This window comes from Onychostoma macrolepis, chromosome 19, assembly GCF_012432095.1.
Source record: "Onychostoma macrolepis isolate SWU-2019 chromosome 19, ASM1243209v1, whole genome shotgun sequence".
Taxonomy (NCBI): Eukaryota; Metazoa; Chordata; class Actinopteri; order Cypriniformes; family Cyprinidae; genus Onychostoma; species Onychostoma macrolepis.
The window spans coordinates 16728372-16755302 of NC_081173.1; the positions used below are offsets into that span (position 1 = coordinate 16728372).

General features: G+C 36.6%; 1 protein-coding gene across 1 annotated transcript; it reads left to right on the top strand.

Annotated features, from left to right (window-relative positions):
* Positions 1-1496: 1496 nt before the first annotated feature.
* On the top strand, positions 1497-26412 carry tinagl1 (tubulointerstitial nephritis antigen-like 1). The gene is made up of 12 exons (XM_058753519.1): positions 1497-1632; positions 6350-6666; positions 9498-9564; positions 13540-13632; positions 13758-13872; positions 17781-17898; positions 18025-18175; positions 18284-18470; positions 19191-19236; positions 20231-20354; positions 24092-24137; positions 24224-26412. The coding sequence occupies exons 2-12, from the start codon at positions 6357-6359 to the stop codon at positions 24386-24388; spliced, it is 1422 nt and encodes a 473-aa protein (XP_058609502.1). The 5' UTR covers positions 1497-1632; positions 6350-6356; the 3' UTR covers positions 24389-26412.
* The last annotated feature ends 519 nt before the right edge of the window (positions 26413-26931 follow it).

Consider the following 26931-nt stretch of genomic DNA (forward strand, 5'->3'; position numbering starts at 1 on the left):
ATGAGATTGTATAATGCATGACAAGGCATAATTAATGCATTAAAACTACTTTTATAATGCATTATACATAAAGGCATTAAGTAAATTGTTACCTATAAATATTATAGATTATAAAATTATGATTTAGTTTGGAAGATAAATGTTTTTGGGCCAGTCAAGCAATGTTAAGAAAAAATTCATTTGGTGCAAAATCACACAGTAACAGTCTACATACAAAATGTGTGATATAATTTTCTTCTAAATTAAAATTAGTTATAATTCTAAATATTTTTTATTAGGGCTGTCAAAATTAACGCGTTAATGCAAATTAATTTTAACTGTACGCATTTTCTGTTTGACCCGTGGCCTAACCCGTAGTTGGAGAAATGGAGATGCACAGTGTTGCCAACTTAATGAGTCTTTGTCGCTAGATTTAGCAACTTTTCAGACCCCTTTAGCGAGTTTTTTTTTTTTCTTCAAAAAATCGCCTAGCGACAAATCTTTAGGGTTTGCCCAAACCTTATTTAGTTTCTGAGACTGCATGCATATTTGTCCATGCCCATGTTGATTAGAGTATTAAATACTTGAAAAGTATTCATTTAAGGTACATTTAGAAAAGATAAAAATGTGCGATTAAGTTGCGATTAACCATGAGTTAACTCATGACAATCATGTGATTAATTGCAATTAAATATTTTAATTGATTGACAGCCCAATTTATTACACAATTGATTGAATTTTAACGTTGTATGACCTCAGCTGTAGTGTACAGTCAAAAGGTTCACAGCCTCTGAGGTGGAATAAAACAAAGCTATCATTTTTATGGGGTGTTGTGAGCGAGAACACTCTGCTGGAAAAAGTTATCTGAAGGCAGAACAGCTGATTATAAAGCAAAACTGGCACTATAAAGTGTCCTCTTGTCAAAGCTTGTAAAGGGCATGTCAGCTCGTGTTGTAAATTGAATTGCAACATGCGCAGAAATGAGTGTCCAATTGTGTAATCAAGATCAGTTGCCGAATATATCTGCATGTATGCACCTCCAATGCAGCTCTTGAGAGCATTACAAACACCAATTTATTTATTTATTTTTTTTCACTTTATTTTTCTGTTTTTCTTCTGGACACTTCATTGGTGGTAATTCAACAGTTGATGTGATATCACATGAATTGTAAATGTAGTTGTTCGACTGACCAGCAGGTGGTGTTTGAAGAAACTACCTCTGAAATGACCTTTGTGTACACAGAAAAACAAGAAAGAGAAGTACAGTGGTGTGAGACAGATAACATAATGATCCATAATGAATTAACCAACAGGAAAATTGTATGGTATGGAAAGATAAAGTGCATCAAAGATGATACAAGCAGTCAAAACCCTCAAGGAAAGGGGTTTAACCTAAAGTAGCTCCTGTCTGTGTGTAAATGTGTTGTGTCTGGATGTGTGGGAGGGAGAAAGTAAGAGAAGGAGGGCAAAGCAGGAGGGGTGGGTCGGAGGGCTTGTCCTGGCTCTATATAGAGAGGGAAAATCCGAGCGTGACTAGGGGCCAGACAGGAGGCTGAAGACAGTACACTGTTCAGTACCTGTAGCTGAAACAGACCAGTTCACATTTTGTTCACTGGATATAACCAGAGGAAGGATTTGATTTCACTAAACAAGGTGGGGGATTTTTTTTTGTTCCAGCTATTTAAATCCTGTGCTTTCTGTGTAACCTCCTCCCTCCCTATTTTAATGCAAGTGTGTCAAACAGGTGCGTAGTTAAGAGCAGCAGACCGGCAGCACAGCTCTACAGCCTACAACAATCATTATCCTCTTTACATGTACCAAGGATGGCATTTCATGACGTAAAAGTAGTTTAAGTTATGAAATTTAAAGCATTATTTCTCATTTTACTTCAGCTGTTATTGAATCTAGAATATTCTACATCAGTCTTCAATCTTTTTCTAGTGTTGCATTTAAAGCCTGGCCTATAAATACCATTTTATTCTTTAGTCTTTTTTGTGTTTAGTACCATATTAATGAAATGATATGCTTTATTATTATTATTATCATTATTTGTGTACAAGGCCATACACTTGTATAACCTTAGCTGAACTTTGGGTTAGTTTGGATTTAATTTTAATGTTGTATTTTTAATGCATAATTTGTTTGAAATCAAACATTAATTGGAGATTGCTGCATTACATTTCGTTTTGTTTAGTAATATGATGAAAGTTATAGTTATTTGTCAGAAAAGTGTACTTCATTAAATCTATTACATATCTGAATGATACCACATTCAGATAAATTAAATATGAAATGAATATGAAATATATGATAGTACAGGGTTAGTGGATGCATTTAAACTGCAAATGTGTCTTATAAAACTATGTAAACTGAGTCATGTAAATAACTGCAGGAAAATTATGTATGATATCAAATATCACTCAGGTCATCAGAGTGGGTGAAACTCGCTTTCAGTATTACAATACATGTAAATGAGAAGTAGGTGGTGTCTGCGCTGTACTCCTTTGACAGCTCAAGAAGCTGTGTCATAACTGATATGCATGGAATCTGCTAGAAACTCTCCTCAGTCTGCTATCTGTCTGTTATTTGATACTGATATGGAAGCTTCTAGACCTGCTCTCAAAGTCCACAGGGTGTCATTCTACAATCACAAAGGTATATGTTAAATATCAACCTTAAATAGCATTTTGACCTTAACCTTAATTATCAGTTAGTGAAATAAAAATGTTAAAGGTGAAGTTAAACTATGAATATCCAGAAGACAAGACACTATTATGATTATGGTGTTTGGATCAGTATTTTGTGTTGAACCACCTGTACACATGTATCTAAGATTGGAGATACTGTATTTTCTTTATCAGCTCATTAGTTAAGTTTTGTGTGATCAAAAGCGCTGATGTAAGTCTTGACGATAGCGAGTGCTGTATCATTTGTCAGAGAGCAGATTATAATTCAGCGATGTGTGCAGGAGCAGCAGTTGTACTCTCTGCTGCACATCAAGCATCATACGGGACTCAACACGTCTCTACATGCTACAGTCCCGGCGAGAGCAAACAGGCGAGCCTTCAAAAGCTAAAATATCCACATTACTGTAGTGACATCGTTACTGATGTTTACTGGAGTGATCGCCATGGCAACAGGGTCAAACCAGCATTTCTTTCACTGCTGTGACACTGCTGCCATATGTTTCAGTGCGTGTGAGGCTGAGCTCTGGTCAACTAAAGGCACAGTCATGCAGAAAACTGCACAGCAATGGACTTTGTTTCCGGGGCTGTTCTTTTGTCTGTATGGGGGACATTGTGCCTGGTGGGCTGATTGGGTAATTAATGATGCTATTTCTGTAATTTGCTCGCCGGCCTCTCGTCTTTGTCAAGTCTCTTTTCTTTTTAACCCGAGACCACAACAGGCAGCTTGAGCACAATTATGTGTGATCTTAAGACATTGTTCTCAGGGAGGAGGATCAGTGAAAGTGAGGAGCAGTAATTTGATCAATTAAATGAGGAGAAAGAGGAGGAAGGCCATCCCAAACAATGACCTTTATAAGGCTATTTAACTTTAAAGCCATATGTTATTTCAGAAGACAACAAATATATATATATATAAATCTTAAATAAAAAATATAGAAATCAGTTTAATGTGTAACTTGTATAATGTTACAAAAGATTTCTATTTAAAATAAATGCTGTTCAGTAACTTTCTATTCATCAAATAATCCTGAAAAAAACAATAATTATTAATAATTGAGTTGCAGATCAGTATTAGAATAATTTCTGAAGTATCAGGAGACACGGAAGACTGGAGTAATGGCTGCTGAAAATTCAGCTTTCCCAACAAAAGAATGAATTACATTTTAAAATATTTAATAGAAAAATTGTAATAATAGTTCACAATATATTTTTTTTTATTGTATTTTTGATAAAAGCAAGCCTTGATGAACATAAGAGACTTCTTTCAAAGATATTAAAATGTCATAATTATTCCAAACTTTTGGCCAGTTATATATAAACTATATATACACTGCCGCTCAAAAGTTTGGAATCAGTAAGATTTTTAATGTTTCTTATTTTGTAATATAATAATATAATTTTGTAAAATATTATTGCAATTTAAAAATAAACGTTTTCTATTTTAATATACTTTTAAACATATTGTATTCCTGTGAAGCAAAGCTGAATTTTCAGCATCATTACTCACTCCAGTTTTCAGTGTCACATGGTCCTTCTGAAATCATGATTCATAAAATTTGATTTATGATCACTGTTGGAACAGTTGTGATGCTTAATATTTTAATATTTTATGCATGTGATACTTTTTTCAGGGTTCTTTGATAAATAAAAAGTTAAAAAGAACAGTGTTTATTCAAAATATAAATTTTGTGTTACAATATACACTGCTATTCAAAAGTTTGGGGTCAGTAATTGTTTTCTTTCTTTCTTTCTGTTCAGCAAGGATGTGTTAAATGGATAAAAAGTGATAGTAAAGAGATTTATTTTAAAACAAAAAAAGAAGGTAAAGAGAAAGAGAAAGAGAAAGAGAAGGTAAAAAGATTTATATTTTGCTGTTAATAAATGCTGTTCTTATTAACTGTTTATTCATCAAAGAATCAAAGAAAAAAGTATCACATGTTCCAAAAAAATAACAAGCAGCACAACTGTTTCAACACTGATAATAAATCACCATATTAGAATAATTTCTGAAGGATCATGTGACACTGAAGACTGGAGTAATGACTGCTGAAAATTCAGTGCTGCATCACAGAAATAAATAATATTTCAAAGTATATTAAATCAGGAACCCATATTAGAAACTGCAATAATATTTCACAATATTACTGTTTTTTCTGTTTGTTTTTTTTTAATCAGATAAATACAGCCTTGATGAGCATAAGAGACTCCATTAAAAAAACATGCCAAACATTTGAACGGCTGTGTACATATGGAATCTAAAAATAGTGATTTATATTAAAAATAATATAATGCTTGTGAGGCCCATTTTGTGTATAAATCTACATGAAAATGTGTTATTTTGTTATCAAAGATGGACAGCCTTTATAAGACAGCCTTGCCCTGTTTGTGCGCCTGCCTTGGTTTTGACTGCAGGAAGTAGCTGTTTCCGTAACAATGATAAGTTTTGGCTCCATTAGTTTGATACTGACATTATTTCCACCATGTCAGCTACTGTGTCCTTTCTTGGAAGATGAAGATAAACAGGTCCATTTTCCTATTTAAACCAAACATTTTAAAGGGATGTTCATCTTATCTTGACATTTTAATACAAACACAATTTTTAAGTAAACAAGAAATAAAAAAATAGTATTTACCACTGGGTTTTATAGTTTAAATTCTCCAAAATGATTCCAAGAGAACCAGGTAACTAAATGGATTAGTAGCACGAATGCAAAACATGAATTATCCTTGCACAATAATTAAACAATTACATACAGCTTTGGAGCTTATTGAATCAAATATAAAGTACATTTCTTGAATTCTGTTTAAATGTAAACACTCCCAAGTTGATTATGCAATGTTTTGGTTAGTTTATGGGTTTACGTTTCCACATGCATTTTTTCTGTGTTGCTCAGTATGTGATCCATGATGGTGCCGAGTATGTTGACATGATAACTGTACTGCGAATATCTGTTTGCTCATAGCTCAAATATTATAAATGAGACAAAATGTCTCAAGAGAGATCAAATATAGACAATGCAGTCAGTTGGCAATGACCTTAGTGCTTTCTCTTAAAAGGAAGAGCCTAGGTGTGAGACAATATTTACATAGAAGTAGTCACTGCTGTGAGTCTTTCCTGGAAGTTTAGCAAGTACATAAAGACTGGTGGACGTCTACAGTAACTTGAGGCCTGAGTCACGTGACCCCACCTTTTCTATTAGACACACCTCAATGTATGGATGGTCCCACAGAAACCCAAGTACACAGATAATAGAAGTTTCAATCATGGACAAAAGTCAAGAGAAAACTGTGTTTACAGTTTCTCCTCAGAATGATATTTCTAACCTTGTCTACTGCTGTGCTGTTATTGTGTTTGCAGGATGAGTGCATTATTAAAATAAGAACAAGTGGAACGTCTGTTTATCATTGATGTTTATATTGCAGATTGTTGGCTCATAGCCTCGAGCTCAGTCTGCTTCAGGAAAGTGCTAAATAAACCATCGGTGTTAGGAATTGCATTGCTCTGCCTAACACTCAAAGTTCTGTTTCCCGTTTCTGTTTCTGTTTTCACTCAAATGTTAAAATGTTATTAATGCTGTAATCATATTTGGAGCATAATTTTGTATTGATGCATTAGATTAAATTCTGATTTGAAAGTTGACCCTAATGGCTGATGTTTTGCTATATTGATTTCTTTATGACAGATAAGCAATGTTGAAGCTCTTGATTCTGGCCGCCATCACAGCGCTCCTCCTGCTGGTGGAAGGGGGAATGTCGGCGAGGACTCAGTCCCGCACTAAGAGAGAACTGGCCAGCCCGCTGCACCTCAGGGGGATCCGGGACCCCTATGGCTCCTACTGCCAGAGGAGAGGAGGCTGCTGCCCTGAACGAAATGACCAGTGCACCGTGCCTTACCTGGACACCATCTGTTACTGCGACCTCTTCTGCAACCGCACCGTGTCCGACTGTTGTCCTGACTTCTGGAGCCACTGCCTGGGAACAACTCCTCCATATCCTCCCAGTAAGTTGAATGACAAAGCGAATTCTGAAGACTTCAAAAGAGAACCACAAATGCACTGTAAATTTAACATAAAAAATTATCCATATGGCTAGGGCACTATATTATAAGTCTTCTGAAGCCAAACAACAGCTTCATATGATTAACAGACCAAAGTTTAAGTTATTCTTCACTGATAATCTAATCCCTGGACTCACCTGAAATATATGCTTTTTAATGCTATTTCAGCATAAGAAACAGCATTTATTAGACAGTCTATGTCAGATGTTAAAGGGATAGTTCACCCACAAATGGAAATTTTGCCATTATTTACCCTCATGTCGTTCCAAACCTGTATGAGTTTCTTTCTTATGTTCAACATAAAAGAAAATATTTTGAAGAATGCTGGTAATCAGAGTTGATGGTCCCCATTGACCCTACTATGGAAGTCATTTGGCACCAACAACAACAATAAGAATTTGGTTCTTCTGAATTCTTCAAAATGTCTTCTTTTGTTTATAACATAATAAAGAAACTTACACAGGTTTGGAACAACATGAGAGTGAGTAAATGATGACAAAATTTGAATTTTGGGGTGAACTATTCCTTTAATGCTGATTTGAAATATGTTAATTTTTGATTTTGGCCAGCAGTTTTTGAGATTTAAGTATTCCCCCTCTCAAACAGAGTTGGTCTTGCATGCCCAAAATAGCTGCTGGCATTGCAAATATGGTGGAAATAGGGAATCTGAGAACCAGATCAATATAAATTGTGAGCAAAACATTCAGACCCCTTTTGTGAATAAATTGATGAATCAATTGTTTGAAAAGATTTGACCTTTAAAATAATTATTTTTTCTCAAATCAGACATTGCTTGTCCTCTCATGAGCATATCTATGGCGAATATAAGTATTTGATGCAACAGCAACCTAATTTTCAGTATGCTCTCCTTAAACAAAACTATTGTATGACTTCAGACGACTTCAGATATGGTGCGTTAGTCATATGGACTAATTTTATGATCATTTTTTTAGTGTTAGCAGAGGTTCAGGTTTAGTCCTGTTTTAGCTTCCTCTATGACAAGAAACATACAACCATGTTCTCATATAGAAAAGATCTATAGTTTGGGATTAGTCATTTTTAATCAAGATGGGAAGCCAATCATTGGTGTGCTTAAGGAACAATTTTGGCCCACAGCCCATGTTTGACATCTTCACCGTTAAGAAAAGGTTAGTTATTTTCTAGAAGCATAATGGAAAGTCCAAATTCTTCCCTGTTAATGTTTTCCTGCCATTCTTGCTTCATGGACCTCACTGTGGTTGCGTAGTGCCACTGAGGTGTAAAATGTTCAGCCGTGGACCTAATAATGGACAGAGAGCTGTGGCATTCTTGTGAAAAGAGCAGAACAGGGCAGCGGAAGGCAGGGAGCAATGAATGGAGGTCAACTGAAAGAATGCCTGTAATGTACGAGGAGGGATGGGGTTGAAGGGTGAGTGTGGGCAGGGAGGGATCACAACAGGTATGTGCGTAATGTGTGTTTGCTAAAGGAGGGACAATCATGTCTTTAGGGCAGGTATGACTTCACGGATCACAGCTCAGCATTACTCAGACCGAGAGTGTTGCTAAATCTCAGTAAATGTTTTCTATGGAAAGCCCTTTTCATTTACAGTAAAAATAACATCTGATAGTTCATGCTTCCTATTCTTTCAGTACTTTGGGCAATTGAAGCTTAATTTTTTGATGTTTAAACTTGAAACTTGCCTTAAAAAATAATTTAGTTTAATAAAAAAATAAGCTAAATAAATGCATGTAAAATTTGAATACTTAACAGTGAAGGACCAGACAGGCAAAAAATTTGCAATAATTATTCTAAAAATTGAACATGCTACAAACACAGATGCAAATTCTTCTATAGTGTCTTTTCCAAACTTTTTCTGAACGTAAAAGGCAGCAAACAGGAGAAAATGTCACTTGTCACACTTTTGAGAGCCATTCAAAAAAACTGGCCGCTGTTAAAACATCTGCTACAACATAATATATATGAGTCTTTATTTGTATGTCACATGAAAAAAAAAAGAATTAAATAAATAAAAAAGATATTGTAACCACAAATTTAAGAGTTTGCTCCCATGATTTATTAAATTAAGGCGGTGTTTTAATAATTTGTTCACTCATTTTAATTTAATTGTGGCCACATTTATGAAATACTTCATGCGAGAGAAAAAAACTAGATATCATGGCCACAATTTAAGAATATCTTTTAATTTGTCACTAATGGAGAAAACCCCATTTTGGGCCCAGATGGTGTAGTTACAACATCTACCAGCAGCGGCCAACTGAATCATGCTAACCAGCCAAACAGTGACCCCTGTTTCCAAACGAGTTTTAAACATTCCTCTCCTCCCATTTTCCAGCATTCGGTTCAGCCAGCATTATTATGTAATTCTATTCGGTGCCATTAATGGTGCAGAAATTATGCACTTTGACATCAAAATGATTTTTATTTACATGATTTCATGTGTGTCTATTATAGTGTCTTACATAGACATCCTACATATGCATCCACTCCTCTTTAGTTCATTCTTACTGTAGTTTGTACTTAGTATATTAAGAGGAGAGGAAAGATGTCCAGCCCATTGCGAGCCAGGCAATGTGGCAATCACTGATTAAGCTCGTCAAGGCATGACGACAGCAGAGCCTCTGGGAAAGCAATGGAAAGCCAAGAAAACATTCCACTGCGGGCACCACAGACTACATCAGACAAACTTTTAATCCAAGTGTTTAGTATGTGTGTGTGGTTCTTCCTCAGATCTCCTGCAGATTGATTCATAATTGTTGTTCCTTGTTGATTTCAGGTTCTTGTGAAAGGAACGGCCACAGGTTTCACTCAGGAGCAACATACAAAGAGAACTGTAATTTATGGTGAGTGTGAAATCCAGTCAAAGCTATATACAAATCCTCATTCTTTCCATTTCCATAGCACTGACAGCACGGCCTGTTTAAGGGCACTGTGGATCTCTCAATCCAAGGCCATTGTTTGGCTACATCAACACTCATGTTGGCAGGATTTATTCACAGACCGAGAGAGTCTTGACTGGGCTGCTTCAGTGGACAGGATCCCTCGGGTCCTGAATAGATTACACACATTCCTGAGTTCCCATACATATGCTTCACCTTCAGCGCCCTTGTGATCCTGACAACATGAACAGTACAAACACACTGCAGGATAATGTACAGCACATATACATCAATAATATTTACCGCATGTCTCTCCCTTTACACAAAACCCCTTGCTAATAGGATTAGCTCTCCTCATAGAATCTAATCCTTCACACCAGCCATGGCCGAAGCACATTCCCTTTCACTGTTTGAGGAGTCAGTGGACACATAAACCTCCTTAGTTAATGACCAACACATGGCAATATATCATTTTGTATGCTGAAATTGAATATACAGTTGTATATAGAATATAAATAAGTAAACTAACTGCTTTGGCTGTAAAATGACCCTTCTGTTTACTGGTGATGGATTGTTGTATTTTTGTTTTGCATGAAGAGGTAGTTATTCGCACTAGCTGTCTGAGCTCTTCATGTGTGCTACATGACCTCCAGCTGAGATTTGCTGTGAAAATTATGGTTAATTGGTGAAAGATTCCACACGTCTCTCCAGTTTGTCACTTAACAAACTTTAAATTTAAATTTGCTTTAAAAATGTACATTTGCTGTCGCCACCAATAGCCTTGTGGTTAGTGTGCCAACATAAAGTACATGGCCACCCGAGTTCGATTCTGGTCTCTAGGTCCTTTGCCAGTCCTACTTCCCTCTCTTCACTCAATGCTTTCCCGTCTGCTCTCTGCTATCCTGTCTAAATAAAGACGTGAAAATGCCTTTTAAAAATTATATTTGCTTTAAATTTAAAACACACAACTACCCATATATGCTAAATTAAAATAAATTAAATTAAATTAGTGCTGTCAAAAGATTAATTGCGATTAATCGCATCCAAAATAAAAGTGTTTGTTTACATAATATGTGTGTACTGTGTATATTTATTATGTATATATAAATGCACACTCATACAATATATATTTAGAAAATATTTACATGTATTTAAATTTATATTATATATAAATATATTTAATATACAAATATAACATTTTTCTTAAATATATACATGTATGTGTGTGTATTTATATATACATAATAAATATACACAGTACACACTCATATATTATGTAAACAAAAACTTTTATTTTGAATGCGATTAAATTAAATTAAATTTGAAAGCATATTAAGTCGCAATAATAAAAAAAATAAAGTTACAATTTTAAGAAATAAAATCACGGTTCTGAGATTTTATTTTCCATTTTTTGTTGGCTTCCATGCTGTCTTGTCATCCGGTTTGGATGGTATAATGTTTGTTGGCCTAAGAGGATCTGATAGTGCTTTTTCACTGTATTTTGCCTTGCTTGTGAGAAACTAGTGATGGTTAGACAAAACAGAAAATCAGGAATTCCTTACCCCAATGCCAAAGGTTTTTCACACAGCAGTGAAATGGGTATTGTCTCTGGGAATACAGTGTCGTGTTGTCTCCAGTATTGTTTGTTTTTGGTGTAGTGTGTGCACGGTCACATATTGCAAATGTTTATGACAGGGTGAGTTTTACTTGTTTTTGAACACATTAAGACCTAAATATGAGGGCTGTCAATACTTGCAGTGCCCTAGCGCTGGTTTTGAGAGTCTTGTGAGGAGAAAAGTTATTCTACAAGCTAGTACAAATGGTCGGGATGATAAAACAATCTCTGTGAATTTAGAAAAATCTTGAGCTGAAGGCATTTTATTGTGAAGATTTTTTTCATTTTAGCTGCCTCATCATGTAATGTTGTATGTTCTGTCTGCAGATGTGTTTTTGTTTGTATGTCTGACTCAGTCTGTTGTTGATGTGATATGATTTTATCTGTCAGTTAGGCGTGATGGCGCTTTCTGTGATCACACTAACCACAAGATTGGCACCTCCTGGCATTGCCCCGTTATCTCCCCTCTCTTCAGTTCTCGTTTTATCAGGATCTTTTTTTACGGTCTTCTGCATATAGTGATGTGCTTCCTGTGGTGGCAGAGATTGATGAAATACTGGCTGCTGTCCCAGTGGAGTTGTTGTTCCCTCTGGTTCACATTCACCTCTGTAATCCTGAGATTTCCTGAGTTCAAGCCTCACTAGACTGGGCCGTACATTTGGCATGTAGCAGCCGCAGACCCACCGGCTCCTGCAGGATCTGATCCTCAGTTAGTGATGTGATGAGCGCTACTGGTGTCTCAATATATCTTTCTATCTCTTTCTCTTTTACATACACCTGGCTATAATGTCAGAAATGATTGCAATCTTTGTGCTTGAGTTATGAGAAGAATGTAAAATCTTAATAATTTGTCAGTTATCCAAATCTTATTCAATTTTACTGGAAATCAAAACACAATACTGATTAAAAAAAATGACATTTTGTAGACAGTTTTATCAATATAAATCTATTTTGGCCATTGCATTTCTATAAGCCCTATCACAGACTCTATATGAATCCCTGCCAGAGCCCATGCATTCAACCTGCTGTCATCTTTTTGAGATTACTATGAAATGTAAACACAGAGAAAGCACATAAATATGTCTGCTCTGTATCAGAGGGCATGTCAAAGGCTTGTATCGGGATTCTGATTTGAGCATTACAGTGAAGCGTGACAGAATGAGAAACTCAGCTTCCTGCTGACAACAGGTCACTTGACACCTTTGCACTCTAAAGGCCTTTTGTAACTTTCAAGCAGCAAGCGTGTGCTGGTGTGTGAATTTATGTCTTAATCTGAACTACTATGTGAAGGTTGAACACTAGGACTTTGAATGCGTGTCGCCTGACAGAAAGAGGTGGTCACAAGATCTGCTGTGCAACTATTTTTACAGAGAAAAATGTGAGTGCAAAAAACGACTTTTTTAGCATAAAAAACAATGGCACATAAAATAATAGCCAGCCTCTCCTTGCCATGCGATTTGAGGCATCGTTCATGTGCGTAGTACAAATGGGCTGGACAGGTAACATGCTGAAGTTTAATTCTTCTCTTTGTGACTCATCCCGCTGCTCTCTAGTAATGTCTCAGCAGTAGTGCACCTCTGCTCTTTCTCTTTTAATCCACGTTCCTCTCAAACGTCAGGCCTGAACCTCCTCCCCAAGCACAGACTGACTAAAAATGGATATTTCTTCAAGAGCTGCAGCCTTAAAAGGCTCACAGGCCTCTCTCTATTTCGGTTTCTCTCTCTTGCTTGTTTTGTGTCTCAAATGTAGAATATGTCTGAAATGCTTCATTGTTTCTCTCTATGGTTTGGTCTGACGTCTGTCTACATTTTCTTTCTCTGTTTTAAAACGCATATAAACACACTATGTTGTTTATTATTCTAAAAGTTAATCTACAATTTACTTCAGTCCTCAGAAACTGCACTGTTAATGAAAGAACAATGAAGGGTTTTAAAGTCACTTTGCTTTCCACAAAACCTCTACCTAACATAAAATTAACCATGATTAAATGTTTTTAAACACAAGAAAATGTTTGTTTCCCACTCTTAAAATGGTAAGAGGTCTTGACCTTCTCGACTGTAATTAACAAATAAACTCATAGTAAAATGCCTGCGTTTTGCCATAATCTTTTGCATTAAGTGCACACATCAGTTTCAAAGATTCTTATTTAAATAAACATCAGACCTCATATTAAATGACCGGAAAGTTATATAATATTTACTTTTTCATCCTGAGGTTTGTGAGCACCACTTCCTTTCACTGACTGTTTTTTCATGTATTTGTTCAGGCCTTATTTTGTACTTTATTTGTATAGATTCTACATTTTCTTTATTGGTCTCCCGCAGCACATGTGGTCAAAATGGGCGCTGGGAATGTGAGTACCATGTCTGTCTGATAGAGGATGACATGATCCAGGAAATCAACAGGAGAAGTTATGGGTAAGCATCAGGAATCCCATCTAGTCTGCCAGTACTAGTATTAAATAGCCTATATATAAACAAGTGCACAAATAAAAGTGTATTCCTCTTTCCTGCTCACTCTCTTTCTCTTTTTACCCATACAGTTGGAGGGCCTCAAACTACAGTCAGTTCTGGGGTATGACGCTGGACGAGGGTCTGCGATATCGTCTGGGTACACAACGCCCCTCACGGACCATTATGAACATGAATGAGATGCAGGTAAGAGTCATCTGCAGCTAGACAGACGTTCATTATTGCAAGACCGAGATACAAAGCGGAACATCACATTATCCTTTACTAGGTATTGTTTTCCACAAAAAATATCTAATCATCAGTTTTCACATAGGTTTATGCTGTATACATACTAAAATTTATTTGACCCCAAACATTCAACCAGATATAAAAAATTAACTTAAAGGGTCACACTCTATTTTTAGGTTAAATTCTCGCTTTTAACATTAACTATGACTTTTGCCTCAATAAACTGCTAATTTGCTGCTTGTTAAGTTAGGTATTGGGTAGGATTAGGGATGAAGAATATGGTCATGCAGAATATGTGCTTTATAAGTACTAATAAACAGCCAACATTTTAATAACAGGCATGCTAATAAGCAACTAGTTAATAGTGAGAATTGGCCCCTGTACTTAAAGATGTGATCTCTGTGGTCTTCTTATTTTATACAAAATGGAAAATTGACTTGTTTTAAGGATACTTAAGATATTTTTACTGGAAAACAAGATTAAAAAAAATACAGATTAAGAAAACAAATTGCTGTGTTTATTTCACAGCTATTTACTAAATAAATAAATGAACTTAAAACATTGATTTGAGTTGAATGTGAGAATAAAGAGATCATGTGCTAGAGACATGAAGCTTTCCCAGAATGCCACGACTGACCAGTCAGAATCAAGTATGTAGATAATCTCTTTATTCATCTCATTTTTATGCCCATTGACGGCTCTTTGATTATCTGCTCTCACGCTCTGCGCAATGCAGTATGCCGTTAGAAATCATCAAAGCAAGAATAAGAGTCCGGATTCGGAAACCAGACTGTTGTTTGATCTTTGCTATTCGTCAGCTGGTTGCAGAGCGGTGCAGTGAATGCATCCTAGATGTGTCTGTCTGGAGGTGTGCTATTTGATGTGGCTCGCTGAGGCTTTCAATGTCTCTCTGCAAAAAGCTGCCCGTGATCCACACCAACACATTACATAAGAGCTGATTCCGCAATGTGAGAAGGCTAGAAATGATTTGATGCTGTTGATTGGTGCAATTCATTTATAGTCTCAAAACATACCCTCACTAGATAGGAACCCATACCCGTATCTTCCTCCTCTTCCTCTTTTCTCTTTCCTCTCCAACCCACATCCTCCAACACGTCTCCACCTGTCTCTGGAGTCGAGCCCCGGTCGTTTATGAAGCCTCTATCTGCTAAAAACCCATTCGGCATACACAGTAATGAGTGGCCTGAGTGCTGCACACACTCTCACACACTCTTTACTTTCTCATTGGAGTATTCTCTTTGCTCAGCGTGAGTGCTCTTTCCCTGTTGGGTCAAGTGTTGCTGCGAGCCGTGGCGCTTCAGGGGCCCTTTAACCACCACAATTCACCACTGCAGTGCCGGATGCTTGACAAGCACCTGCATTCCACAGGATCATATCTGGTAGTTGTCAGGGAGAATCATGACGATTATCACAGACTGGAATGTAGGAGGACGACAACCAGCAGCTGTGTATTACCAAAGAGGGAGAGGCGCACAAGAGCCTTTATGAGAGAAAGTGCTAATACATTCCTTATTTAGGACTGATTAAACTTTGGGGTGTAAAATATGACTGAAAGTGATCTGGGGAGAGTTATAGTTTTGGGAGGAGCAGAGCAAGCATGAATGTGACCCTGTTAAGGTAAGGTTTAGGGTTATATGTTATACACTAAGGATGCATTAAATAGATCAAAAGTAACAGTAAAGATATTTATAGTGTTACAAAAACTACAAATAAATTCTGTACACAAAAAGGTTGCTGTTATTATTAACATTCTATTCATCAAAGAATCCAAAAATTACAGTTTCCAAAAAAAAATGTAATAAAATTGTATACTATTATCAACTTTAACAACATTGAAAATAATAATCATCATATTTGAATAATTTCTCAAGGATCATGTGACACTGAAGACTTGAGCTGAAAATTCAGCTTTGCCATCACAGGAACAAATTACATATTACATATACATATACAGTCATGACCAAAAATATCGGCACCCTTGGTAAATATGATCAAAGGTGGCTGTGAAAATTAATCTGCATTGTTAATCCTTTTGATCTTTTATTAAAAAATTCACAATAATTTCATTGGATAATAAGAATTTAAAATGGGGGGGAAATATCATTATGAAATAATGTTTTTCTCTAATACACATTGGCCACAATTAACGGCACCCTTTTATTCAATACTTTTTGAAACCTCCATTTGCCAGTTTAACAGCTCTAAATTTTAAAGAGATCAGAGACGATTCCTTCATCCAGAATCACTCCAGACCCTTTAGATTCCCAGCTCCATGAGAGTGCTTCTTCTCTTCAGTTCACCACTCATTTTCTACAGGGTTCAGATCAGAGGACTGGACTAGCCATAGCAGAAGCTTGGTTTTGTGCTCAGTGACCCATTTTTGTGTTGTTTTTGAGGATTATGTTTTGAATATTGTACGGTTGGAAGATCCAAACATGGCCCATTATAAGATTTCTAACAGAGTCAGTCACTTATTGATTTTTTTATCTGTTGGTATTTGATAGAATCCATGATGCCATGTGTCTAAACAAGATGTTCAAGACCTCCAGCAGAAATATAGACCCACAACATCAAAAATACAGCATTATACTTTTATCATTCTACACATGGGGTACTTTTTATCCCTGTGTTCACCAAACCCATCTTGAGTGTTTGCTGCTAAAAAGCTCATTTTTTAGTTTCATCTGACCAGAAGCCAGTCCCATTTGAAGTTCCAGTCGTGTCTGATATCTGAATATGCTGGAGTTTGTTTTTGGATGAGCTAGGAGAATTTTTCTTGAAACCCCCCCAAACAACATGTGGTGATGTAGGTGCTGTTTGACAATTTCTTTTTAAGGTTTTTTGAACCCGAGATGCAACTATTTTCTGCAATTCTCCAGCTGTGGTCCTTGGAGAGTCTTTAGCCACTCAAACTCTCCTTCTCACTGTGCATTAGGACGATATAGACACACGTCCTCTTCCAGGCAGTTTCGTAACATTTTATGTTGATTGGAAATTCTTAATTATTGCCCTGATGGTGGAAATGGGGAATTTTCACTGCTCTAGCCATTTTATTAAAGCCACTTCACTAATTTGTGAAGCTCAATTATCTTTTGCTGCACATCAGAAATATATTCTTTGGTTTTTCTCATTGTGATGGATGATTAAGGGAATTTGGGCTTTGTTTCCCCTCCTATTCATATTTCTGTGAAACAGGAAGCCATGGCTGGATAATTTCATGTTCATAATCCCCCTGGAGTGCTCAAAATTGTGAATATGAATGGGAATATACTTCAGAGATATTTTACTCATAAGAATTTCTAGGGGTGCCAATAATTGTGTTCAACGTGTATTTGAGAAAAAAACATTTATTTCATAATGATATTTCCCCCCATTTTAAATTCTTATTATCCAATGAAAGGTTAGATTTTTGTGATTTTTTTTAATAAAAGATCAAAAGTAATAACCGTTGAACTGGTAAATTTGATTTGGTAAAGATTATTTGGATGTTTTAATTTTATTACAACTTTTTTTTTATTATTATTATTGATGGAACAGGTAAAAAGTTGGAAACTCAAGATTTCTGGATTTTCCATTGGAATACTTCTGAAAACCCACAAAACAAATCACCATTATATAACCACACTAAGGCTTTATACAGTATTTTGGACTTTGGAGACCTAGACTGTCTCTCATTCATCCACCGGTCCTGTGAAAAATAATTCATATGGAAATGATTTTATTATGCCAACAAAATCACTCATAATCACACCATGGATGCATTTATGGAAATCTTTATTCTGTGTTATTCATGTCTTCAATGCCAAACACCACCATTAAGCCATAAAAGTCACTTTTTTCTGCAGATGAATATGAACAATCATCTGCCAAGTTACTTTAACGCAACAGACAAATGGCCAGGGAAAATCCACGAGCCTTTGGACCAGGGGAACTGCAATGCTTCCTGGGCTTTCTCAACTGCAGGTGAGTCAGAAAAGGCACAACACAGACCAAAGCAGAAGAACACCGCAGAATACAGTACTGTTTGTATGTTATATAATGCAGTTCCTCTGTCCTGTCGCTCATATGAACCCTGTGACTTGCTTCTAGCTGTTGCATCAGACCGGATCTCTATTCAGTCAATGGGTCACATGACCCCTCAGCTCTCACCTCAGAATCTGATTTCCTGTGACACACGTCATCAGGGTGGCTGCTCCGGTGGGCGTATTGATGGGGCCTGGTGGTACTTAAGGAGAAGAGGGTAATTCACTTATGTTTTACACACAACATCAAAACGTGAAGATCTTTAAATGATGCACATCTGACAAAAAATAGTCTTTTTATTTAAATATCTGTCTTTTTCTATCAGGGTTGTGACAGAGAAGTGTTACCCTTTTTCTCCGCCTCAGCAAAGTCCTGCTGAAGTGGCTCGCTGTATGATGCAAAGCCGAGCGGTGGGCCGGGGAAAGAGGCAGGCCATAGCTCACTGTCCCAACAGCCACAGCTACCACAATGATATCTACCAGTCAACCCCACCATACAGACTGTCCTCCAATGTAAGTCAGCTGACCCCTCGAATCAAGCAGAAAATCAGTTTCTTTTAGGAAATGACAATAAGTCTTATTACCTTACATCATACTGTTTCTCAGGTAACTTTGTCTCATTTAAATGATGTTTTACTGGAAAGCAAGTTTCGTGTGTAATCAGGTGTCCCGTATGTTCTGACACGTTAGAATTACATTCTCTGTAAAGACCTCTGTAAAGATTTCCTCACACCCAGCATCTGTGTGCTTTTCTGTGTTCAATTTCTTCATCAGTCAAAACCCTTCAACACTATAGAATAACTCTCAACTGTCTGGAGAGGCATTACATTAGTAGTCATGTCATGGTTGAACATATTTTCTCCCTGAGCCATATCTTCCTACCCATTTGTCTTGTTTAATGCATAGTCTAGGTCATATATGTGTCTCTAGGCATGTTTTAGATCATATATCGTTCACAGATGTGAATAAGGAATGTGATGAACAATTAAACAATTCAGTGTAATAATACTGTATCCGAAAGCATGACTGTTTATCATATGTACAAAAATGTTTTTACCCATGCAGCTTAAGACTGCTCATACTGTATGTAAAACAATCATTATTTAAGTAATTTCATTATAAATGCATATTTATTTTCATGGTGCAATATATATGCAGAATTTGCAGTGTAAAAATAGCATTAGGCTGCAGTATGCTGTTAACTGAACTCACTTGTTGCTTTTCCACTCACAGGAGAATGAGATTATGAAAGAGATTATGGATAATGGCCCCGTGCAAGGTATGGATTTCTCCAGCTGGTGTGTGTGTTTGCGCAATACTGTGAGCCAGAGGATAAGAATAGTAAAAAGCACATGCCTAATGACTGTTAATGCAGTCAGCAACGATCAGTCTATGTCGTATTAGTCGCTATGGAGGTTGTAGACACCCATACGGCATTTAGTTTGGACAAAAAGTCTAAACTCATCATACATGCAGTGAAGTCTTGAGAAAAGTCCCCTGCAGTAATATGATGAGGGTGTGTTGTGCTTCGTTCAGAGCAGCTCCGTGATCCCGTGCCAGTGTTCTGTTGTATTGTTCCAGACAGGAGGGAGCACTGGATTTATGCCAGATTTCACTTCTAATCTTTGTAAAAATTCTGCCTAACCTCTGGCTTATATTGAGAAACAGGAGATGAAAAGATAGTCTTCATGTGCAGGAGTGTGTGTGCTCATTAGACTCTGTTTACTGATCTCCAAGTAATGTTTGGAAAAACCCAAAGTGTGTGAGAGGGTGCAGGTAATTCCTATAATGCAGTGTTTTCCAAAATGTTGAACCCACCTTCTTCACATGCCACCATGCTATCCTCAGGAGAGCTGCTGCTGGTACCCACCCACAAAAGTTTTGTCCTGTGAATAAGCAATGGGTCTTTATGCCATGTGGATTTGAGCTTATTTGAACTGCGATACAATTAGTAGCGGTCACTTTGATCTCACTTTGATCTGTAAGGGAACAAGATGTTTGGGTGAGCTTGTGGGATATTACATAATTTGGCTTTTAAAGCAGCTATAGTATTTCCTGTAGTACGACTGTGAGTGATAAGAATGGATCAGTTTTTGATTCAGTGATGTCTGAAGGTCAAAGATCAGTTTGATTAAACAAAGGAGATCAACTATTTTTGGACATAAATTCAAGACTTCTATATTTAATTGTTGTACTACTGTAATTTGTATATATTCAAAATGGTGTACTTAAAGATACATAATGGATGTTATATTTGTTTTCCCCCTTTTTAGCCATCATGGAGGTCCATGAGGATTTCTTTGTGTACAAGAGTGGAATTTACCGACATACAGATGTTAATTACCACAAACCATCACAGTATCGCAAACATGCAACGCACTCCATCAGGATAACAGGGTAAGTTCTAGCATTGCGTAACCTTTCAGATCTAATGATGGAAGCAAGAGGAATGAGTATTTGGCAGTGTTTCAGACAACAAAAGGTCTCTTTTTTTTCTTTTTACCATTTGTCATTTTCTGATACTGATAGATAAATAGATACAGTGGTGTGAAAAAGTGTTGGCCCCCTTCCTGATTTTTTAATTTTTTGCATATTTGTCACACTTAAAAGATTCAGATCAAACTAATTTTAATATTACACAAAGATAATGCAAGTAAATACAAAATGCAGTTTTTAAATGATTTAATTTATTAAGGGAAAAAAGCTGTCCAAACCCACATGGCCCTGTGTGAAAAAGTGCTTGCCCCCTCCTATTAAATCATGAAAGAACTGTGATTAACCACATTATTTTAGAAAGCTGCGTTAAATTTCACTAGCCAAACCCAGGCCTGATTACTGGCTGATTACTACATAAAAAGAACATTGTACCAACAGTCAAACGTGGTGGTGGTAGTGTGATGGTCTGAGGCTGCTTTGCAACTTCAGGACCTGGATGACTTGCCATAACTGACGAAACCATGAATTCTGCACTCTATCAGAAAATCCTGAAGGAGAATGTCCGGCCATCAGTTTGTGACCTCAAGCTCAAGTGCTCTTGGGTTATGCAGCAAGACAATGATTCCAAACACACCAGCAAGTCCACCTCTGAATGTCTCAAGAAAAACAAAATTAAGGTTTTGGAGTGGCCAAATCAAAGTCTGAACTTAAATCCAATTGAAATGCTGTGGCATGACCTTAAACAGTCCATTCATGCTCGAAAACCCTCCAATTTGGCTGATTTAAAACAATTCTGCAAAGAAGAGTGAGCCAAAATTCCTCCACAGCGACATGAAAGACTCATTGCCAGTTATCGCAAACGCTTGACTGCAGTTGTTGCTGCAAAGGGTGGCACAACCAGTTATTAGGTTTAGGAGGCAAGCACTTTTTCACGCAGGGTCATGTGGGTTTGGATTTTGTTTTCACTTCATAATAAAAAACTTCATTTAAAAACTGCATGTTGTGTTTACTTGTGTTATCTTTGATTAATATTAAAATTAGTTTGATGATCTGAATCTTTTAAGTGTGACAAATAGGCAAAAAATTTAAAATCAGGAAGGGGGCTAACACTTTTTCGCACCACTGTAGATCGGTTTATATTTGGGTTCTTAAATTCATATAAATTAAGATACATTTACGAAAAATTATAAACAACTATAAAACAAAAAATAAAATTGTAAAATATTAACTTATTTTTAGAGTTTTTTTCTTAGCCAATTTTTCTTAATTTACCTCACTAAATATACTAAATGAGATAAAAACAATTTACTATATAAATATGCAATTTTTTTTTTAAAGGATGTGACTTTCTTCTGGTCTGAAGTGAAGATCTGAAGATTTTAAATGTAATACAGACAAAGAATTTTAGCAGAATTTCTGTTTTCCCATTTAAGCAGACAGGAGCTGTATTTGCATGACTGGGGGTGTCACCATGATGGCTGAGAAGTGAACTAATTTGCCTTGAAGGGACTTGATAATATTTAAGACAAACTCCATCATGGCCCCACTTGTCTGCCGTGCAGACATGTTTTTGTTGTTGCTAGCAGACAAAACACCTGGATGACTGGCCTTCCAGTCCCACCCCCAGACACACACCCCTCAAAGCCTTTGTCTGGTTTTGCTATACTCACTCATACATAACACACCTTAATAACACTGCATCACTACATGACATAGTAAGGATTCACTTTACTTTGTCATAAAAATATATATTTTTTTTTAAATGTTAAAATTAGGGGAAATACAACTATTTTATTTTATTTCATTTTAATCTCTCTAAAAATGGAGCTTTTTTTAACAAATGTGCCTCAGAGATTCCTGCTGTGCATAAATGTGGTTCTTGAGCTGCACAGAAGCACTATAGTCTTTCCCAGACAGTGATTGTTTAGTTAGACATTGAGGGGCACGGTTGGGTCGGGTTGGGCCATGTTCCCCAGGTATGTCTCCGGTAACCTCTCCTGACCTGCCGCTGGTGTCTGTGAGTGTGACATGCTTCAGTGGTGACGGTGATATGAGCGCGAGTCTGTCTGAACCCTGGCTTTTCTCCTGGCCTCCTGTCACTCGCTGACGCTGCGCTTCTCGCGCTGCTCTAGACGTTCAGAGGACGCTGTATAGCCCAATGAAGTTGGCATACAGGGGGCAGCGGCAGTGTTTTTACTGGGAAAATCCCACCGTGGTACATTCGGTTAAGCCCAGGGCCTGGGAAAGTTTGTGGAAAGCTCATTGATGTCCAGTGTAATGGAAATGGCATTGTTCAGAGCAGACAGAGAGGCCTAAACCCAGCGCAGGTCAGGGGCTGGTTGGATGTGGTGGTATGTCTGTCATTGTCCAAAAGCCAAGAACAGAAAACATGGTGAGATAAGAGTGTAGCAGAACTCTGAGCCGAACAGCCACCCGTTTTGACCCTCCAACCTTCCCATGTATTTTATATGGAGGCGCGTTGCTTTTTTAGGTGATTTTGTTTGTTATTTTTCTGTGTACTGAATACCAACTTCCCCCCCCTGTGGGGATGGAAGGCAGATAAGTATTATTTGGGAACAGAATGATATGTTCCCGAGTCTGATGGAAAACTTCCCTTAGAATAGACTTGGACTAAACTATATTTATTCAAGACATATATAAATAAATAAATAGCCCCTTGACGCATGTAGTGATTGACAAGCTGAATGTTCTAAACTCAGATAAAAAGACATTGGAGGTCAATGGCTTCCTCTTATTTCTCAAAGAACCAGGACGGGTGGAGGAGCATAAGGAAGTTCTTGGCATGGTAAAGGTTCAACCCATCGGATTATTGTTGACTTGAGAAGATGTAAGGGGGTGGGTATGTGCTGCTTCCTGATGCTCACGTCCTTCCTCTGCACCATTTCAGGAAGTGTTTTGATAGTCTAAGGATTTTCCTATTTTTATTCAGATTTGTTGTTAGATTTGAGTTGAAAGTTGAAAGTGTGAATATTCCTCAATATTTTTGTCTTTTTTTCCCAATAATCTTTCATTTTAATTAATTATATTTTTATTTTCCCATTTTTCTTAATTAAACTCAGTATAAATAAAAAAATAAAAAAATAAATGAATGCACAAAGTTTGTTATGTTATGTTATATTATATTATAAAAAAGACCAAAATGTATAATTAAATTAGACTTTTTGACTGAAAGTGTGAATATTCCTCACTGTTTAATGAATATTTTTACATTGTCTTCAAGTAAAAATAAAGATATATTATTATATTATATTTCTTAATTTAACCCGGAACAACTCAAACATTTCAAAACCATTTTTAATAAATAAATAATTATATAAATAAATATAAACAAAGATTATATTATTTTTCTTAATTTAACCAAGGATAAATCTAAATTATATAAAAAAAACGTAACTATTTTCAATAAATAATCAAATATTATATAATATGTTATATTATATTAAATGAACAAAAATTATATTATATTATAGAATGATTTTTTTTTTTTTAATGTCCTGGATCTGTAGGCCTCATCAACTTGAGTTGGATGTGTACACCTTTTCTTTACATTTTTTTTTCTTCATAAAATCTGATCAATGATGGCATTGATTTTAGAGCCTATTCTTAGAGAGATGATTTGAATACTAATGTCCAGTGAAATGCACAATAGCATAATGATTTTTGTTGCGCTTTTCCAGATGGGGAGAGGAAAGATATTACAATGGCAGAACACACAAATACTGGGTGAGAAATTATATTCATCTTTTCTGTTCAACAGGAGCTTTTACACATTTTTACACATTTTAAACAATCTCTCCTTCACTCCACAGATTGCAGCCAACTCATGGGGGAAGAACTGGGGAGAGGATGGTTACTTCCGAATCGCTCGTGGTGTAAATGAGTGCGAGATTGAGGCATTTGTGATCGGCGTGTGGGGCAGAGTCACCATGGAAGACATGCACAACCATCACCACCATCATGGACGCCGCAAGTAGAGATCTGCAGTGTACGCCTCACTGTATGACTTAAAAGTCAATCAGGTCTTTTGCAGGTTTGTTAGAGTCTGATTTCCACCAAAACCCAGTGCCTTCTGAATATCTCTTCACGCCATATGCATAATAAGTGGTGTCCACTTCCCCCCTCTGTCCAAATACACATCTCCACTGGAGTTTTGGTTAGGACAAATGTAAAATATACGGCCTATATCGTCTTATTGGTGGAAACCGGCTTGTTTCACTCCCTGACTGGACCTCAATTAACAGCCACAGCCACAGGACTCAGACACACTCAGGACTCAGTACTCCAAAGACACACTTCACAGGCTCACACATGCGCTCTGCATCACAATGTAATTGTCTCAAATGTCTAATATGGTGATATATTAGGATGTGTCTTTTGTTTTGTATTTTTTCCTATGCTTGGGAATCGTTACATACCAAGGCAGACAGTCAGACAGCACTCCATACGTTCTGCTAAAAAGATAGAGGCATGGAGGAATACCAGGATGGCGGAAGAAGGTTTTAGGACCAATAATGTATTCCAAAAATAGCCTAGATTAGATTTATGACAGTTCTCTGCATTCCATTGAGGTTAAGGTTGTTTAAAATTGCTTTAAAGCATTTTAACCCACTCCAGTCTTTGTTTCAAAGTCGGATTCTGTTAGGTTGGCTGTTAAATAAAGTTAAAGGATGACTGTACAGATACAGGCACTGTTATTCACTCATTTTAGAATATAACAGGAAGCAAACCAAAATGTTTTTTCATGCTACGAGACCAAAAAATTGACATAAGTTACTGCAATTTTAAATGACCCTTTAAAATCTATAAGAATTTAAAGGGTGGAAGTGGTTTGGTTAACCAGGAGCTTAAAGAGTTACCTTAAGGGCAAATAGGCTATATAAAGGCAAAGACAACAAAGTTTATCATCAGAACCTTTGGTTGAAACTGTTATAGTGTGTTGGCTATATTGCGCTGGAATATATACATATAAATACCACAGATTCCGTGTAAGAACAAAATCTGCTCAAGTCTTAAGCTATTGTACTCTGTGAACTAATAAGAGTTTGTGTAAGATTGTACACAAAGTTTGACATAAACCTTATTTTTTTGTTCTTGTGTCTGTTTTGTTGAAATATTTAATTGATTACTATTACCATTAGTATTTAAAAAAAAATCTTTGTTATTCATTTACATAAAAAAAGAAAAAAGAAATCTTAAATATGAGATTTTGGAAGTGGGGCGAAAGTGCACATGGGTTTGGGTTCAGTGCTGAATTACTACTGTCTTGCTATATAAATCAAGCAAAACCGCAATATTACAAGTCATAATAGGGCATGTTTGCTTCTCAAAATCCATCTACACATATGGAGATTACTGTGCATTAATAAGCGTGAGACAGCTATTGCTGCTAGGGCATAAAACATCGCAAACTATAATATCGTGCATGCGCCAGCGCTCCGAGCAATCCCATCTGCTGACTTTGATAATGATAATGTCGTTATTATGGTGACATGACTAATTCAAAAGCCTTATGACAGGCATTTGATTCAGCAATACACACTCACAGACAGGAAGACAGGGGGTCTTTCAGTATAAATTCAGCAACAGATGCTATATTCTGCCCACCGGTCCATTAGCATTTGGTGAAATGTGTTCTCTATTAGTCATGCAAGAAGTTTCTATTAAGATAAAGCAGTTATACGCAGCCAGATGAGTCTAGCATATGGGCTTATGTAATGAATATTCAGTGTCTTAATATTGCTGGATTTTACATTACGGTTCATGTTATACACTGATTTGAGCCCAAGCTGGATCGTTCTCATTTAGACATTCTCCAGTTCTGTCTTCCAGTTCTGTAATTATGAATTAATACTGTGTTATTTAAGAACAAAATCTGTTTGTAAATCGCTGGTTACTACTGTGCAATGTTACCATGTTGTTCCTCGTGTTGTCTGTACACAATGCAAACCACTGTAGTGTTCACCTTTGTGACGCAATAAAAGTCCTACAGCCCACTTCATTATACTCGCACCTGTTTTTTCCCCCTACACATTAAAGTTTTGTATTATAAAAGCTGTTTCACCCCACATTTAAATCCACGTTCTCCTTCAGTGCAACACAAATCACTGGTTTCGTCTTCTGCATAATAGCATAAAATGTTCTTACAAGTTAGTCTGTGGGTAAGTAGACATGGCATCATGTGAGGAGATTTCGATTTCTCAGCGATTCAGGTTTTATTAGCAATTCTTTTGGAAAAAGTTATTTGGGGGACAATACACTTTATTGCATTTACTGCTTAAGTTTACAAATTATCACAAAATTCAAAACTTTTTATTTATTTATTTATTTTACAAAATGTGTGTTTATACAGGTTGTTGTGAATGATTTCTAGTATTTTTTATTCACTAACAATAACTGGAAGAGTCATTTGTTCGAGAATCAGATCACAGTATCATGAGAAATCGGATTCTCCCTCAAAATCCGGTCTTGACCCCAGCAAATAACTTGCACTCTTCATGGCTTGATAGTCATTTGAACT

Coding starts and splice junctions, on each gene's coding strand:
- tinagl1 (XM_058753519.1), top strand. CDS start 6,357: ATGTTGAAGCTCTTGATTCTGGCCGCCATCACAGCGCTCCTCCTGCTG. Junction 18,471..19,190: donor CATACAGACTGTCCTCCAAT/GTAAGTCAGCTG, acceptor TTCCACTCACAG/GAGAATGAGATTATGAAAGA. Junction 24,138..24,223: donor GCAGAACACACAAATACTGG/GTGAGAAATTAT, acceptor TTCACTCCACAG/ATTGCAGCCAACTCATGGGG.